The sequence below is a fragment of the Felis catus genome, chromosome B2 (assembly GCF_018350175.1).
Source record: "Felis catus isolate Fca126 chromosome B2, F.catus_Fca126_mat1.0, whole genome shotgun sequence".
NCBI lineage: Eukaryota > Metazoa > Chordata > Mammalia > Carnivora > Felidae > Felis > Felis catus.
This window is the reverse complement of record NC_058372.1, coordinates 53,053,066-53,072,892: the sequence shown is the minus strand read 5'-3', so window position 1 is coordinate 53,072,892 and position 19,827 is coordinate 53,053,066. Positions and strand designations below refer to the sequence as shown.

General features: G+C 36.2%; 1 protein-coding gene across 1 annotated transcript in view; it reads left to right on the top strand.

Annotated features, from left to right (window-relative positions):
* The first annotated feature begins 257 nt into the window (after positions 1-257).
* Positions 258-19,827, top strand: part of BMP5 (bone morphogenetic protein 5) — a 116,502-nt gene continuing 96,932 nt past the window's right edge. Inside the window, exon 1 of the mRNA XM_003986274.5 lies at positions 258-1,482. Coding sequence (XP_003986323.1) covers positions 993-1,482 — 490 coding nt within the window. The 5' untranslated portion in view covers positions 258-992. The remainder of the gene's footprint in view (positions 1,483-19,827) is intronic.

The following is a 19,827-nucleotide window of genomic DNA, read 5'->3' as shown; positions in this document are numbered from 1 at the left end:
AAACGTGTACTATGAAAAGAGAGATCTGAGAGAGTACTATATAAAATTGGTGGCAAAAAATTTCAGCCTGCTGCTTGAAAACTTGCTCCCCCCCCCCACCACCCCCAGAACTTAAATGCCCCGCATATCACTGTGCTAGGTTAGATGCGTGGCTATAAAATTGTGAAAATGAAGGCTTTTCTGGTAGCAAAAGGGTTAAGTTCTTTTTGCTTTACCAGTTTCAAATTACAATGAGAAGCCTCTTCTTTCCCAGCAGGGTTGTGCTTACATTACTCTTTAGATCTCCCTTGAAGAGGGCTGGTATATTTGTGCCTGCTGGAGGTGGAATTAACAGTTAGAAGGAGAAAGGGATTGAATGGACTTACAGGAAGGTTTTCAAGTAAATTCAGGGAAACACATTTACTTGAATAGTACAACCTTGAGTGTTACTTTACACTAAGACGACACAAAAGATGTTAAAGTTATCACCAAGCTGCCGGACAAATCTATATTCCAACACCAAGGTGCAGATCAGCATAGATCTGTGATTCAGAAATCAGGATTTGTCTTGGAAAGAGCTCAAGGGTTGAGAAGAACTCAAGAGCAAGTGAAGATAACTTTGGGAACTACAGTTTATCAGAAGATCAACTTGCGTTAATCCAAATACCAAAGGCCTGATTATCACAAATTTATATAGGAATGCATAGGTCATCTGATCAAATAATAATAGCCGTCTTCTGCTACATCAATGCAGCAAAAACTCTTAACAACTGTGGATAATTAGAAATCCAAGTTTCAGCTTTCTTAGAGATAACTACTCTTGACATATTCCAAAATATTTAAAATAGGACAGGAAAATCCGTGAGGATGTTATGTTCAGAAATGTCACTGTCATGAAGAATAGGTAAATTTGTTTTTTCAGCTACTGGGAAAGCGTACCTCCTAGGAACTTTTACATTTTTTCTAAGAGGACAAGAAGGACTAAAAATATCAACTTTTGCTTTTGGACAAAAATGCATCTGACTGTATTTCTACTTAGGAGTATTGTGGGTTTCCTCTGGAGCTGCTGGGTTCTAGTGGGTTATGCAAAAGGAGGTTTGGGAGACAATCATGTCCACTCCAGTTTTATTTATAGAAGACTACGGAACCACGAAAGACGGGAAATACAGAGGGAAATTCTCTCTATCTTGGGTTTGCCTCATAGACCCAGACCATTTTCACCTGGAAAACAAGCTTCCTCTGCACCTCTCTTTATGCTGGACCTATACAATGCTATGGCCAATGAAGAAAATCCTGAAGAATCGGAATACTCAGTGAGGGCATCCTTGGCAGGAGAGGCCAGAGGGGCAAGAAAAGGATACCCAGCTTCTCCCAATGGGTACCCTCGTCGCATACAGTTATCTCGAACGACTCCTCTGACCACCCAGAGCCCTCCTCTAGCCAGCCTACATGATACCAACTTTCTGAATGATGCTGACATGGTCATGAGCTTTGTCAATTTAGGTATGTTGTTCTTTTATTTGTTAAACTCTGCTATTACAAAGTGGCAGTTTTACTAATAGTAAAGTAGCTGCCTGGTAGGTGGTCATGTTTATATAGAGTCATTTTCTATAACTCTCCTCCAGCTTCTGTTTCCTTTCTCTCACTGAAGCAATGTAAGATTTTGCTTTAGGCAACAAAGTCATACACACACACACACACACACACACACACGTATGTACGTGTATATATTACATATACATGATTTTTTAAATATGAAAAACTAAAATTAAACACTTAGGGTTGGGCAGACTTGGGTCTTTTTAGCTCTTGTTAAAATTTCAACCTTGCTTTAATGTATGAATAAACAGGCAGTAGTCTACAAAAAAGGAAAATTTATGAGGATAGCTATGCTATGGGCACAAAGGTATTAATACAAATAAAAAAGAAACAAGCATTTACAGACTGAAAAGTAAGAGTGACACTCTAAAACATTTTTTGTTAGCAATTTAGCAAACATATAAATATACACAGGTATGCCACCTAAGAACTCTCATTTGGGGGAGATAACTACTGTGAAAATATTAACATGCAATTAACTAAGATCAAATACTATTGTAAGAGATTACTATCAAAGATTTTCAGGGAGAGATTCTGAAATGCTATGAAAAATATTTTGGAAAAGAAGCTTCAAACTAACATTTCTTAACTTCTTAATGATGAAATGATATCCTTCCCATTTGATTATTTCCAGAAGCAGGAGAAATATAAAACATGCTATGTGGTCTTTACCTATGCAAAATTTTCCTTTAAGATGAAAAATGAATTGAAAAATTCTTTAATTAGCAACATTCCTAGAGAATACTTTTTTAAATTATATTTTTCCCAATGCTGGTACTTTCATGGCAGTTTTTAAATAGTGACCATATCAAATGGTAAATTAGTGTCCAATATTTTATGTCTCAAAAATATTAAAGAGTTAACACTTCACAGTGATTTTAAACGGGCTTTAATTAAAAAAAAATGTTTTACTCGAGTCTGAAGATGAAAATTTACTATCTTCAGACATTCAAAATATCATAGGATATATTTATTTTTAAAGATACAATTTCATGAACAAATTGAATCAACTTGATAAAATTAGAACCATTTTAATGTAAAAACTTTCAAAACTTTGAAAACTGCAGTCTGCTTTGACATAAAATTGACATGTTTTGTTATACTTAATTAAAACCTTCCTCATATATCTCAAAGAAAATAGTCTTTGAAAAGTCAGATAGCAACAAATTTAAATACATGAATGTTTTTATAATACATGTTGCTTAAAATGCTCTGCTCATTTGCTCTTAGCAATTCTACCATGAAGGATAAGGTGCTTAATAAATCATGTTTCGTGTTACTAGAGACAAAGCTCTCATTATGAAGTTTTAGTAAGTCATCATTGGTTGCCTTAATCAGGTGTCCTGGAGGCCTTTTCTTCTACATATAATTAACAGGTTTCGTTAGGAACTTTCAAGCCATTAAATATGGCTTAATTCTAAATTAGTTTGATTGCTTTTTCCTAGTATAAGTGGTAAATGCACTGTGGCTCATGGTATATTTTACTTTGTCGCAATTTCTAAAGCATTAGTCAATAATTTAAAGGAGTTTTAATATTTTAATAGAAAAATTTCAACCAGCATGATTTACATATTCATAAAATAAAATCATTGAAAAAATGAGTTCAGGTCACGTAAAATCTGACAGGGAGGAATGTGTTATGTACTTTAAAAAACAATAGCTCAGTCATGAATCTGTTCTAAAATATATTTTATTGCAATCAAATATTTTGATCATTCACAAAAGAAATATATTTTAGAAAAGAATTAAGCATGATTTTGGAATGAATGTGCCATTACTTTTTATACATTTACACAGAATAAGAAAACCAAAACAATAATAAACAGATTTATTCGTGACTTCTTGGACCATTTTATCATTAAAGAATACTTACATTTTTTAAATCAATGAAATTTTGGTTGTATTGTTTGGATATAACAACAAAGCAGCTTGCTAACTATATCGTGAAACACAATTATTCATTTTACTCTGGAGGAATAATATCAGATAAAACCTTCAGGAAATATTTATTTTTATCATGCTTCAACTGCTGAGTAGTGATTTATCTTCAATCATAAACCATATTGGTTTTTTTATTTAATAATTCCAAACTAAATGTCTCACGTGAAATTACTGACAAATTGATTCTGATACTGAGTATTTCTTCGTAGTCTCTGAGGAAAATTGAACCATAATTTTATTTTATCCTTAGACCATGCTTTCTAACATATCCAAAGCTTATAACCAATCACTACCTAGTAAAACGCTTTAACTTCTGTATTTCTTCCATACTAAAATAGCTCAAAGCATACTTAGAGAGAGGTAAAAGTGTAATATCATGATTAACTGCATTAAGAATTTCCGTGGTTCTTAATGTAACGTTCATTAACAAATAGTATCTGCCACTTTTATCATGTTCTTAGAAGACTCAGGGGGATTTTATTTATTTATTTATTTATTTATTTATTTATTTATTTATTTATTTATTTATGTGTCTTAAAAGATATGTGCATCGTGGGGGCTAAAGGCAAATTACTAAATTAGCAATAGGCAAGGGATTTGTATTGAGGAAGTCACTTGGATGTTTAAATATGTGAAAAGAATCTGTTGACAGTCCCCATAATAAGGTGAATTACATTAAAAGGATGTAGCAGTATACTTTTTATTAATGCTTGTGTGTCATTTTCAAGTCAAGTAATGGATTTTCTACAATTATCTTGTCATTCAGGAAGACATTTTTTTCTAATGTTAGTTTTGCTCAAGAACAATTAAAATGAATTTGAACTCTGTATTATATTTAACCAATGAACCATTTTTTAAAATTTCAGATAAGATTAAATTTGTTTGTTCCTAAGTGAAAAATAGATTAAAACTTCCTAAAAGATAAAAATAAAATGTGAAAAAATTGCCTTAAGGTCAATGTAAACATGTAAATAGGAACACAAACACATTATTTTGACCCTTATGTTGTTTTAGTGATTTGCTCACTTTGAAGAGATAAATATTAATTGCTGTGTGAAAAGAAATTTCTCACTGTATTGGATTCACTATTTTTAGGCCAACTTTTGTCAGTCTCCTACTGTCCAGATTTTATAGGTTTACTCTTCTGCTTTGTTCCTGAAACTGGTGACTATCACAGGCATCTTTACTTAGTCAACACCATGTTATTTTGTTAAGAACAAAAATATCTTTTCGATAAAACTTTTCTTTTTTAACCATCTCTCTTTCAAAAATGTTAAGGATAGTTTATATATCAGATATCTATGCCAATAAAAGGGAAGGTTAGGTAACTTGCTTATAATTTTTAATTATATCTTCTGTTTACATTAAGATAAACACATAGTATATTTCTAAGATCTTTAAATTTAGAATGCAATTTTATTTGGAAATTTGGCAAGGGTACAATTAAAATGATGTCTTATTGTAGATGTTTTGAAGGAAATTACAAAAAGCAATAAACAAGGGAAATTTACTTCTGTATTATTCCCTGTCTACGTGTATTTCTCCGATAAAGAAGAATTTGGAGTTTTTTAATGATTTCTCATCGGTTGGATTGGAGTCAAAAACTTTAGGTATATTTCAAGAACATATATTAATTCAAAAGCATGAAAGCACATAAATATGATACTTGATTTTTAAAAATTTTATAACATATTTAGCATGTTATGATACGATGCAGAAAAAAAATACTTTTAGAACTTTAAATTAAACCCTTCTCCCTTTACTTCCCCAAATCATTAAACGGACCTAGTACTGGAAGAAAAAATGCTTATGTTCTCGGTTGACAGGTTTGAAAGACATCATTGATATTTATTGTTGCTTTTGGCTGACTCAAGTGCCCAGTGGACAGGAATTTATGCACAGATCTACCTAAAGATGCCTATCTATGTAGTCTCTCCAACAGGGTTATTAACACTTGTGTAACATAAACATACCCATAAACACAAGATTTTTTTGGAGGGGGTGGTGACGGGAAAGGAAGAAAGATGATCTAAAACCATTGTAGTACATATTCATGGGTTATACCTGGAATAACAGATACTAACAACGGGTAAAACAGTAATTCTTGAACACCTTTAACTTTTGAAGAGAAAAGAAGTTGCTGAGGGTGGAAATCTCCTTGCTCTATTCTTCAACAACCTTTGGCATCCATAAATGTGACCCAAGGGATTCTTGTTCATTGTGAAATGATGGGCCTGGCCGAAGAGATAGGTGTAATCATATGGTTTAATTAACAGCTTTTTCTCATCTTAATGGTCCTTCACTAATAGCCCGATTTAAAAGTTGAATAAGAAGTAACAGCTGGAAATGAGATGGTATGATACATGAACCCAAAGGGCTTGGGAAGGTCTCACCCACCACCTCCAGCTCCCCCTTTTATTCTTCCATTTTTTCAATATTGCCTCCCTCTCTCTTTACCCCCTCCCCTCACATTATTTGGCCTTTCCTGTTTGCTCTTTAGTTCTCTGGTCTCTCTACCTCCAGGCTTTCTTGGCACCCCTCTCCCTACGCCCCCACCCCTTCCCGAGGTCTGCCTTTGGTCCTTGTTTCTTCATAGCTGGAGGCTTAGATTAGCTGAAAATCAATTAGTTACAGCTTGATCATTTAGGGACAGTCTCCTGTTTCTCTGGTGTTGAGAAGGAAAAGGTTATGATGTGCCAACTGCGGCCTCAACTCATCAGGAGAAAAGCTCCCCAGGGCATCAGGACTTCTCTGGCTGTGGCCATCCCTTGTAATTGTTTCTTCACCACCCTATTCTTCTTTGCCTCCTCACCTCTCCTGGAGGATCCCATTGACAGAATTTAATTGTTTTTGCCTTCCCTACTTTATAGCATAATTAAAATTTAAAAGGGGACATTTAAGGGAAAGTAAAAAAAAATGAACAAAAATAACACTGATAGAAAATGTAATTCTCTGTTAGTTTATAAAACTCCTTAGCTTACATTATTTTTAACACTCGTGTCCCATCTGTGAAGAGATTATTTCCTTTTTTTTTTTAATTGAGAAAGAGGATGAGGGAGGATAAAAAGATCAAGAGGAGAGAATAATGAGGATGAAACAGAGAAAGAAATACAATAATTTTTTAACAAGCCCTTAAAAGAAAGAGAATGAATGAAATGAGTCACTAGAGGCTGGTCTGTGGGTCGTGCAGGTGGAGGATGTGTTGGGAAATCCTCAGTCTACCTCATACTGACACAGCAGCTAATTCAACATCCCCAACCACATCGGCTCCAGGGGGAAACCCTTTCATCTTTCCACACTAAAATACCGAAGTGGGGAAAAGGGAGGGGGGCTGTGTGTGTGTGTGTACAAGGAGCGTACAGACAGGCTACTCACATTTACAGTCATAAATAATGCAGTGGCTCAGCTTGAAAAAACCACAGGTTAAAGGAAGGGGCTTCCCTGACGCACAGAGAGGGGCTGAGATCAGAGGAGCCACTGAAAGGGTTGGAGCCAAACAATGAATCCCTTGTTCGGAGTCATATTTATGAGTGCTTCTTTGCACCTTCACTTCATATTTTATTGGCTGGGCTGTGGGGTTTCCCCATTTGCTCATCTTAAAATAATACCCTTGGCTGAGATATCCTTTAAAATGCACTAGTCAGCCCTGACAACTGGCTCATTTATTTGGGGGGGAAAAGGGAGTCTGTTGTGATTTTGATGTCCGATTGGGATGTGTAAGATCCAGTTGCCGATCTTAAAGTGATGACAGAAGATAAAAATAATACTTGGGGTATTTACCTGCCTTTCTCAGAGATATTTACGAGAATCCGAGAATCCACGTAATCAAGTAGTAACCCCTGATTTGCGTGAGTCTTGTCTAAACGAGGGCATAAAATTATCACCCAAGAAAGTAGAAACAAAATCTATTAAAGTGTGCAATGCTTAAGAGACATTTCTGATTAGCAAGAAGGATCTTTAGAGGTTTGGGGGAGAAAGGAAAATAACAACGCTCCATAACCAAAGAGAGGAAGGCAGTGAGTTATGTAAACATCACATAAAACTTAAAAACCAAGACGTGTGATTTTACGTAATGTGATTGGTATAGAAACTAAACTGGGATATGTGCTATTTTATAAGTTCTAAGACAGTGAAGACCCCTGTCTTCATAAGGATGTGGCCTTTATTATTATTTTTATTTATTTTTTATAAGCAGTAGAGTATTGGTGCTTGCATTAGAAGAAACAACTCTGTATTGTAGAAATATAGGAATTTAATTAAATTATCCCTTAGATATTGTGTTTATTTAACTTCTTTCTGGAAGTAAATAACAATTTTTTATTGTTCTTGTTGTTTATTGGCTATCCCGGAGGTGTTAGGGAATAAAGAATATAGTTTGAGAAAGTCAAGATAACCAGATGTAGATCTCATTTCGATTTTATTCAGAACCAGGAGACCTGTCAAAACCAAAAGATTTATTAGGATTTACAAGCCCCTTCAGCTATTATTATGCTGTATGATATGAGAAATTCAATTTTATTTGTGAGGCATAGTTTTTCTGTCCCTATGGTAACGTTGTGATTAGCCTTCCTATGTAGGAGCCATAGTTATTGCTAGAGTCTTAAGTCCGTGGCATATTACTGGACACATGCCTTTAAGGTTTAATTACAGACTAAACCTGATTATATTCCTTTCTGTGTTTCCATCACAGGAGCAGAATAGCATAGAAGAAGCCAGAATACCTGGATTAGAATCCCATATTCCATACTTTGTGGCACTGTGACCTTGGGCAAGTTACTTAAATTCTCTCTGTGCCCCTAGTTCCTTATCTAAAAAGTACCAATAATAATGCCACCTTCCTCATTGTGTGTGGAGAGGATTAAATGAGGTAATAGGCATATAGTGTTAAGAATAGCATTTGGAACACAGTGAGACCTCAGGAAATAGCTCTTATTGTTACTAGAGTTGCATTTGTATCCAGTGTCTGCATTACATCTGCAGGAGTGGCTAAACAGCTTGTGGAGCCCACTGCAAAATAAAAGTGTGGGGCCTCAGTGTTCCAAAATGATCAAGAATTCCAACATAGGGGAAGCAGAGTATAAGCTCAAGTAGGAGGTCCTTCTGAGTGGGGAGTCTGTGCAACTGCACAGGTCACATGCCAGAGAAGATTACATGTTGTGACAGCAGGAATCATGTCCTATTCATCCCTTTTTATCCCCAGGGTGTATCAGGGTCCCAGAAAAAAAAAAAAAAAAGAGCCAGCATGAGCAAACGGAATCATCTAGGAGAGTTTACCTAATGTTGTAATATTTATTGAGTTGTGGGCAGAGATTTCTGGCAAAACGGGATAAATGCGGCACCTGGAACAGCGAGGGAGCCTTCCTTCACTACTTCTGGGCAGGGAGCAGAAACAGTTACCAGAAAACTCAGAGGAGAACTTTAGGGGGATGGTATCCTGACAGGAACTGTAGCCTTTGTGAGAGATGCCATGTAGCCAACCCCTAAAGACTCAGCAGGGAGGGAGACCCAGGAATAAATACCCAGACCACACTTCTTGGCCATGTTTCCTTTGGCCGATCCTCACTGAAAGCCACAGGGCCGTGGAGCCTACTGGTGGAGCTCATGAAAGTCAGCCTCCTGGTGCAGAGAGCAGAGTGGAGAGATATGGAGAGTGGACCTCGAGGCAGACACTGAAGATATTTGGCACAAATAGATAAATGAATATTAAGTGTTTCATTACTATAAGTTACAGAATCACATCAATTTCAACGCAAGATAATTATATATCTATATAGACATATAGATATATATCTGTGTGTGTCTCTATACACACACATGCGTTAACCTTCATCCTACTAATTTATTATAAAATGCAAGAGATAATCATGATTTAGCATGGACGTTATTAACTCCACAAGTTGGTGAGGTGGAAAAATGGGCATGGCATGCTGAAAAAAATTTTTAAATTGTATAGGGGTCAGTAATTTCATGTGATCTATTAAGATGATTTCAGAGCAAAGTGAATGAAAAACAAAAATCAAAAGTCCAAGGAGACATAGCACTTTTAGATCACAAAACGAACAGTGGACTGCCGTTGCCAATCAGAAAGCTTAGTGTGGAGAGCACTAGACTACAGGCAAATATGCAGAGCAATTGCCGAGCAAATATGAAGAGCGATATATTTTCTCAGTCTTTCCATCTGTTTGTTCTCGATCCTTTGTCGTTCTTCCTGAAGTGACCCATGACTGTGTGCTAAGGCATTGTGAGTTCTGAGTGGAATCACCCGATATCCTTCGTGTTAATGTTTCAGGCAGCAATAGTGTTGGGATGAGGGAAATTGGGATGATTGTTGTTCTTAGTTACTACCTTCACTCTCTTCTGGCAATGTCCTTGTGACTCACAGAGGCAAAATTTACTGGAGGAGCAGGTATTTCTGCTATTTCATTCTCATAAATAACCAACTGCTGAGCCTGGAGGCCCAGAGCCATCCCCCTGCCCTTTAATCACAGACAAGCACAGAGTAGACAACTCCTTTCCAGTATAGCCTATGTTCCCCTTCAAAGCTGCTAAGGATGGTAATTTTAACCTGATTTTATGTCTGTAATTATCAAAAGCAGAGGAAGAGAGGGTTCAGCTTGGAAATAGTATAAGCTCCTCTACAAATAACCTTGATGCAGGCATTGAGGACTTATTTAGTCAGGAAGAATGAAGGTCAGCCATTAAATAGGCTTTATGGTTAGTGTTTTGTAGATGCTTTCTTTGCTCAGAGGGAAGAGGGATTACTTAGTTCTTGATCTCTCTCAGAATACTGTAAATGTAGGTAGGGGCTTTGGAGTCAGACCAGTTTGAAACCCATCTTTGCATACAGTTCCATGTCCTGGAGCAAACTATTTCATTTTACTAAAACTGTTTCCTCATCTGTCAAGTGGAGATCCTAATACAGAATTGTACATAATAAAGTAAGGTTGGAGGCCTTTAAGACTACATGAAAAATGGGGCGCCTGGGTGGCGCAGTCGGTTAAGCATCCGACTTCAGCCAGGTCACGATCTCGCGGTCCGTGAGTTCGAGCCCCGCGTCAGGCTCTGGGCTGATGGCTCAGAGCCTGGAGCCTGTTTCCGATTCTGTATCTCCCTCTCTCTCTGCCCCACCCCCGTTCATGCTCTGTCTCTCTCTGTCCCCCAAAAAATAAATAAATGTTGAAAGACTACATGAAAAAAGTACTCAGTTAACAGTCCCCACTCCTACTACAACTACTTCTACTAGAGTCTATGGTGTTCTTTTTTAAAAAAAATTTGTTTAATGTTTAGTTATTCTTGAGACCGCAAGAGACAGAGCATGAGCAGGGAAGGGGTAGAGAGAGAGGGAGAGAGAGAATCCCAAGCAGGCTCTGCACTGCCAATGTGGAGCCTGACTTGGGCTGGGTCTCATGAATCATTAGACCTGGACTCGATCTCATGGAGTTGGATCCTTAACTGACTGAGCCATCAGGTGCCCCAGGGACCCTGTCTCTCAGTTGACTGTTGACAGACTGTATTCTTCCCTCATCAGGTTGTCTTGAAAAAAAAAAAAAAAAAGGTGAGTCCCTGAGAGAGCCAAAAGGTAACTGTGGGGTTTCCCTTTGAGGATCCAGAGGCAACATTTTCTGTGATGTGCTACCGAAAAGTGCTTTTCATGATACCTTTGGCCAGATCCTTAGAATGAACCCATGGTTTTAGTTTAGTTCCAGATATTACCTATTCTATTTCCTTGTTATGGGGAAGAGGAAGCTGATTGCAGGCCAAAGTAATAATAAACAATTAGAAAATATTTGGTTGGGAAGACATGGGCACTCTCTAAAAGGCCCTTTGAAAGAAGGGGAGAAAAATCTTGAAGGGTTTTAATGCTTATTTTCATAAGTCAACCTGTTTTTTTTAGTTTTAATGTTTTAAAAAGTTGATCTATGATGAAAATCTTGGTGAATAAACTCCTCAACTCTAAACAGAAAAGCCATTCTGTTCAAATAATTACTTAATCCAGGAACTTTTTGTATTGTATGTAATTCAAATCATGTTTGAATGTATGTTTTTCTGATTCGTAGCTGTTCGCATTACTATTTGCATTATTATTATCATTTTATTTCTATTTAATACCATTTAGCTTTAAGTATTTTGACATTCCTAAACTATTTGTTTGGGCCGTTTATTTTTTTTCAGACGACAGTCACTTCTTTTTATTACTTTTCTTGAATTGAGTTCTGTGATATTTTGAAGCAGGATGCAAACTTATGAGTTTGATCTGAAAAGTCAAACAAAAGGCATGCGTGTTTATAATATCCATATTATAAAGTAATCACATTGACTTTTGATATTTTATATAATACATTGAGTGGAAAAATATGAATTTTTTTTGTTATTTGATAGCTTGCTGAAAGATGGTCTTTGTTAACTTTTTAATTATGATGAGTAAAGTTCTTAAAATAAAGGTTCTAACTATATATATTGACCTATTCAAATCAACATGTAAGATTTTTCTCTTCCCTACTGCCATGTCAAAACATTTACCAGTCTACCGTTAACTTTCACTTTGAGGAAGAATTTATTGGAATTAAGCAAACCACTATCATTCTGGTGTGTATGTGTGTGATACATTTAAAGTATATGACATTGTCACGTATATATAGTTTTAAGTTATAGTATAGTTGTAGCAGTAGTAATTAAAGCCACAAAAACAGCAATAAATATATAATTACTATGCCAGAAACTGGACTGAGTGATTGGCATGCATTATGTTAATTAATTTGCATCTCAATCATATGCATAAATATTTTTCTATTCCTATTTTGTTGATGTGAAAGTTGAGACTTCATCAGAGGTTAAATAACTTACAAAGGTCACCCAACTGGTAAATGGTAGAATCGGTACTAGAACCATGATGTGTCTGGCTACTACTTTTTAGCTTGGAAACCCACTTCTGAAAACTAGAAAAACAGTGCAACTTTTAATAGCAATAACAATAATGGTTTCTCCCTCTTGAAAGCATTTTTGTGTACAATACGTAGTTTTATCTGGATCGCTGCAGCGTATGGCACTTGAGGAAGTAGATGTGATTCCACAGTATATAACATCTCTGGAAACCTGAATTCTGACAGGTCGTTCATTCAGCCATTTGACAAATATAAGCTGATTACCTACTATTGGGCCAGGCACTGTGCGAAAGACTGTGCCTCTTTTACTGCCAAGATCACGAGGCAAGAGGAACAAGGTCTAGGCCCAGAATCCCTGATTCTTACGCCAGGATTTTTTTGCTCAATATCACATACTTTGAAAAAAATCCACACAAAAATTCCAGTACCAAGTAAAATGAAAAGCACTAGCAAACCTTATCTGAAAGAATATGTCTTGTTATTTAAATAGCCAGGTGTATATTTAAAAAACCTTCTGTGTATAGAGAAAATATTTTCCAAATCTTAATCCCTTTAAATGAATTTAAATTTTGTTAATGTTTATTTTTATTTTTGAGAGAGACAGAGACAGAATGCGAGTGGGTTGGGACAGAGAGAGAAGGGGACACAGAATCTGAAACAGGCTCCAGACTCTGAGCTGTCAGCACAGAGCCCGACGCGGGGCTTGAACTCACGAGCTGCGAGATCATGACCTGAGCTGAAGTCGGATGCTCAGTCGACTGAGCCACCCAGGTGCCCCTAAATGAATTTAAAATAAATAGATAAAAGCCTGTTACCAGCAAGCAGAACCTAAGGAAGACTTTTAGTCCAAAAGACATAGAACAAAGGTAGAACCAAGCTTCAGCAAAGCATAGGGGCTCTTTCAGAAATCTGTGTTTGTAGCTATAGGGCTTTATCAATATGGAGGCTCCAGTGATTTTAAAGGTGAATTGAAAAGCTCTGGATGCTTCCTGCATATCCTGGAGCATGAGTTTGGCTTAAACACTCATTATTTATTTGTGTTGTACTGAAGATATAAGGGTAAAATGTCATACAATTTTTCAAAATTAAGTTGCTTGATCTTGTCTAAATCTTGATCCCTGACCTTACCTTACTTCTTCAATGGTGTGCTAACAAGGTTGTGTTCTGTGTATACTTCACTGTTACTGTGCATGATGTGGATTCAAGTTATAGTAAGAGTGAAGGGAGACACATTTTCTAATATAGAAACTGGTAGAGAGTTCCAAGAATTGGTATAAAGGCCTCTTTGATACATTGCTTTCAATTTACTCAGGATATTAGGCATTAGGCAATTATTACTTCAAGTTTGAAGTGATTATGGAGGAAAAAAAAACAGACTAATGTTTTATAACTGTGTTACTCTTTACCAACAGTCTGCTGTAACTGTGAAGTAAATGTTGCAGCAAAATCAGATCTAAGTCTGCTGGTACTCCAACACAGTTATTGGTGTTTACCTATCAGTTGATACAAACAAACCGCCAGATTATCCAAGTGAAATAATAATAGAACTGAAGATGTGCAATGAGTTCTGCTCTACTTGGAATTCACTGTCTTCCACAGGTAGCATGCATCTGGTGTGAATGAAATACAAGACAGGGCACTAACAGTATTTCAAGTGTTAACTCATTTCATTCTCACAAAAAGATCCTACTTTAGAGATGAGGAAAGTAAGACCCAGCGATGTTAAGTCTAGTCCAAAGTCCTATATCTTGTAAGAGGAGGAAGTGAATTCAGAGTCCAAGCTATCACTGCTCTGCCTTGTTACCTTTGTGAATGTAATTGGGAAGGCTGTCATTGGGACATTGTTTCAACTCTTTGTAAAGTTCTTTATATCTCCCCAACATTTTGTGCATTGGGTTTGGTATATTTTCACTTCATTAGTAATGCTTTATATTTAAAATTTTTTTAATGTTTATTCTTGAGAGAGAGAAAGAGAGACACAGAGAGACAGAGAGTGCGAGTGGGTGAGGGGCAGAGAGAGAGAGGGAGATAGAATCTGAAGCAGGATCCAGGCTCTGAGCTGTCAGCACAGAGCCTGATGCACGGCTCAAACCCATGAATCGTGAGATCATGACCTGAGTCAAAGTTGGACACTTAACCAACTGAGAAATCCAGGTGTCCCAGTAACGCTTTATATTTTTATAGAAAATCACTGAATAGTGAGTTTAACCAAGAGTCTTATCCCTGGAGTTGGGTTCCTACGGAACTTCTAAACTGATGTGCTGTGGCCTCTTGAAGGAGGCAAATATTCACAATACTCACAGGCAGAGGGGCAAGCAGCACTTAGCAGGCACCAACGGTACTGACCTTAGTGCCATGGAACCAACTGAGGGAAGGAAAGGTGGTCTGTGTTGATTCCCAACTTCAAAAGATAGACAACATGAACGGGGGTAAAATAACAACATTAGCAAAACAGAAGAGAGGCAGAATATCAAAACTGCAAACAGTAAAAGACCTCAAAAGCTGGGGTTGGGGCTTGAAGCAAACTGATAGTGGGCTCATTTAGATGCTGGAAAGCTGCCAACCTGCTAACCAGTATTGAAGCCACCTAAGCAACCTGTCCTGCAGACTAGTATGAGTGTCCTTGGTCCACTGTTTCTGACCCAAGCCTGGACTGGCCAGAGAGTCTCCTGAGAAGACTATGAAAGTGGAACTTGGGCTATAGGATGCCCTACAAATTAGAAAATTCTTCTTGCTATAGATAGAAACTCTGGCACTTAGACTGTGCTTCATCCTACTAGTTATGGCTGAAATCTGTGTGTTCTATACAACATCGAACTCTCCACATCTAATGCACATCTCTTGATCTGTAGCAGCTACGACCCTATCTGCTACACGTGTGGAGTCAGCTTCTTTCTCACAGCTCACTCATTTCCCACTCGCCACACAAAAGCTAAGTCTATTCTTTCTGCTCCTCCGGTATATTATGAAGTAAAGACTAAGGCCTTGGGATAATTTTTTTTTTCCAAGAGGAAATATTTTTGGGCTGACAACATTTCTCAGAACAAAATGATACAGCTTATGAGGACAATTCATTTTCGGCTCCCCTCAGCTCTCAATACCAGGCAAGGAAATTCAAGAGGAACTGTAAAAAGCAGGTTTCATAGTTAATATATCAACTTCCAGGTGAACAAATGAGGACTCATCTCTGCTTTGCAAAGCAAGCCAAGAGGCAGCTGCAGAATAAAGACGAGCATTTAGGATGCCATCTGCTACTCTAACAATTCTGTTTTCTTTCTCACTTTCTCTATTTGCCTTTACCTAACCACACCTACGGAATCTAGGTATAACCTGATTGTAATGTAATGAGTGTAAGTGATCTCAGTACCTGATTTCTAATTACTTAGGCTGAGATGTACTTAGAAAGACATATGATAAAATTATCGCTTATGAATAGGTCAAAAACTTAACTTTCATTCAACTAACTTCCTTGACACGTAATAAGTAAAGCACATGGTAACTCATAATTATTTAAATCTCTTGGGCACTTCAATCACGATCAGAATTCTTTGTCAATATTTCCTAAAGTGGATCTCATTGAAAGCACTTCCACATTTTCTTAAGAGGTGTTATCTGAAATTTTATAGTCAACTTAGTTTGAGCCCTGCTGAGAAACCATAATTGAATAGGTTTTGTTTTTTTCCAAGAGGAGACTTCTCAGTATCTTTCTTATGCTGATTAGCTTTGTGATTCTCTGCAAGGAGGACATGGTTTTGTGGTTTCACCAGAGCCTTAGACCCTGGAACTCTCCTAACAGCCCCATGATTTGCCTACTGTTACAGGGAACGCACTCTGAGAAACACTCTTCCATGTGGAAATACTATTTTATAAAAGCCGTTTTGGAAATATGGCAAACAGAGCAGTATGACCATATGATTTGTGGATACTGTGGTCATTTTATATCCAAATTAAAAAGAAATTGGAAGACATTTTAATTCCACTGTCTAGAACCAAATATTGTTTATATTTTTATATATTTCCTTCTATTCTTTAAAAATATACCTTTTACATCAGGTTGAACATATTTATGTAATGTGTTGTACCCTTAGTTTGCTCTTCAATTTTTATGCATTTTATTTTTATTTATTTTTTTTACTCTTTAAGTATTTTTGATATAAAGTGTTATATTAGTTTCAGTTGCACAATATGGTGATTGACGATTCTTTTTTTTTTTTAAGTTTATTTATTTTGAGAGAAAGAGGGAGAACCAGTGGGTGAAGGGCAGAGAATGAGGGAGAGGGAGAGGGAAAATCCCAACCTGGCTCCAGCTGTCCTCTTAACACAAAGCCTGAGGCAGGGCTCAATCTCAGGAACTGCAAGATCATGACCTGAGCGGAAACCAAGAGTCCGGCGCTTAATGGACTGAGCCACCCAGACACCCCTAGGTCTCACTTTTTAGGTCTTTAATTCATTCTGAGTTTAATTTTGTGTATGGTATAAGAAAGAGGTCCAGTTTTATTCTTTTGCAAGTAGTTGTCCAGTTCTCCCAGAGCCACTTATTGAACAGACTGTCTTTTCCACATTGTATATTCTTACCACCTTTGTCATAGATTAATTGACCACATAAGCATGGATTTATTTCTGAGCCCTTAGATTGTTCTTGATTTTTAGTATATGACTTTTCTCATTTGTTCATTTGCTCTTTATGAGCACATTTTTTATGAGCACATTTTTAATGACAAATATTATTTCACCTGAATAATTTACCAGTTATATAAACATTCTTTAATTATAGAGCATGCAATCTTTCTACTTTTTACTATCATATACTCCGTTGTAATGTATATCTTTATAAGTTTTGTAAACATTGCTGACAATATCTGATCATTTCCTTAAGGTCTGTTCCTACAAAGTGAATTATTAGAACAAACGGTATTATTTTTCAAATCTCCTGAAATATATTACTAATTTTTTTTAGTAAATTTGTTTCTTTTATATGTGCACCTACAAGTAAATGTTAGTGCTATTTTATCAGACGAAACCTAAATTAAATATGACATTTATATTTTTAATAATTGAAAACTTATATTTTTTAAAATTTGTATTTCTTCTGAGTTTTTTTTAACATGTCTATTAGCCATTTATGTTTTCTCTTTGGGAGGTTCTATGCTATTTTTGTTCTCTCTCTCTCTCTCTCTCTCTCTCTCTTTTTTTTGTCCTATTTCATCGTTGCTCATGCTTAGGAATTCCTCCTAGGATTAGATATTTAAGAATTATTCACCTTTTCCCCATTTTTATGCCTGATTTCTTACTTTTCCCCCACTTATAATTTACATATAGCAGTCACATAAAAACATTTTCAGATAATTAAGAGTTTGTAAAACATATCTCCCACATTCCATTTTGGAAAGAATTGCTCACAGCCATGCTGTGGCAGATTACTGAAATAGAAATTAAGAAGAATGGGGAATTCATAGTCTTCGAGGAGACACAGTCTTAGAATTAAAATCAGCTGAGCAAATGGATTTGCTCTAAATAAACTTATGCCCAAATGATCTGTAATTTAATTATAGAACATGCAGATACCTATGACCTAAGAACATTTGGAATGCAGGAGTGTCATAAGTATCTCATTGATTATATTACTTTAAAGGTACATTTTAGGATCAGAGGGAAGGAGTACTAAGTAAATACACATATTATTTTTTGACCTATCAGCAATTGCCAACAGTTAGCCATAAATTACACTGTTTCTAGTTTAGTATCCGAGTCTGAGTTTTGAGTCTAAGCCTTATTTACAGAATCCCAAGGTATTTCAGCATCACTTTTTGTCATCAGCAGTTATTTAAATGATCACAGTCATTTAAAGTGGGATCACAACCCACTTTCATCACCTTGACCTCTTTCGCACCTTCCAGGTTGATAGCTACATCTGAGGTTATGGAAGAGTGCCAGGGTATACCTGCATTTTTGTCTTGGCTAAATCTGGTCTCTAAATCATGTTTCTTCATTATACATGTTCATCATTTTATCAACCTCTCTTAGCTTTGAGAAGCTTTCTATCATACATATAATAAACTTTTTGAGGTTAATACTGTAACACAGTGTAGTTTTAAAAAAAGATATTTAAGAAACCAAAGTGAAAATTTAGATATGATTGTGTATTAACTACAGAAGGAACTCAACCAAAGCAACTCAAATAATTAGATAAATTCTGAAGCAAGGAATGAAGTGTATTGGGGCTATACAAGTAGCAAGTCTAGAATTCAAGGAAAAATGAATTTCCTAATAGCAAGTCTAGAATTTCATAATAGCAAGTCTAGAATTCAAGGAAAAATGAATGGCATGAACAGAACCAGTCACTATGATCAAAAACTATTTAAAATTCAAGAAAGCTTTAGCACTGTTCTTTATATGAAAGTAATAAATCAAAATGTATAAAACATCAATTTCTGAAAGTATGTGTGAAAATTTGTGGAAACAAAATTGTAGTATGAAATCTTATCACACATTTAAAACTGCATAGTAAAGCACACAGACAAATGTAAAGTAATGTACTTGAATAATGTAATCTGTGAAGTTGAATTAATTGACACACCTCAAGAATTGCACTTTGAAATACATTGACACGTGTTAAATGGTGTAAATACATACCTTTTCTTTTTTTTTTTTTTTTTTTTAATTTTTTTTTTTCAACGTTTATTTATTTTTGGGACAGAGAGAGACAGAGCATGAACGGGGGAGGGACAGAGAGAGAGGGAGACACAGAATCGGAAACAGGCTCCAGGCTCTGAGCCATCAGCCCAGAGCCTGACGCGGGGCTCGAACTCACAGACCGCGAGATCATGACCTGGCTGAAGTCGGACGCTTAACCGACTGCGCCACCCAGGCGCCCCTACATACCTTTTCTTTTGATTCTATGGTATGTTTTAGAAAAAACGCTAATCAGATAATATATAAATTTTAAAATATTACAGAGACAACTGCATGGCTTTGTCAGTTGAGCATCAGGCTCTTGATTTTGCCTCAGGTCATGATCCCACATGTCAGGCTCTGTGCTGCTTAAGATTCTCTCTCTCTTCCTCTGCTCATGAATGCATGCTCTTTCTCTCAAATAAAAAATTATAGAAGTTATAGATAGCCAAGAAACAAAACCATTTTCAACATTATCAGTTATTAGGAAAATACTAATTAAAAGCACAATAAGATACCATTACATGTCACAGAAATGGCTAAGATGGAAAATGGAAAATAAAAATAAAAATAAAAAATAAAAAAAAAGTCAACCAATTCTGGCAAGGATGTAGAGCTGTCATAAATTGCTGGTTAGGAATGCAAAATGATACAGCCAGTTTAAAAAATATCATGGCATTTGTATTTTATATTCATATATGTATATTACACATACACTTGCCATTGTGATCCAGAAATCTCACTTCTAGGTATT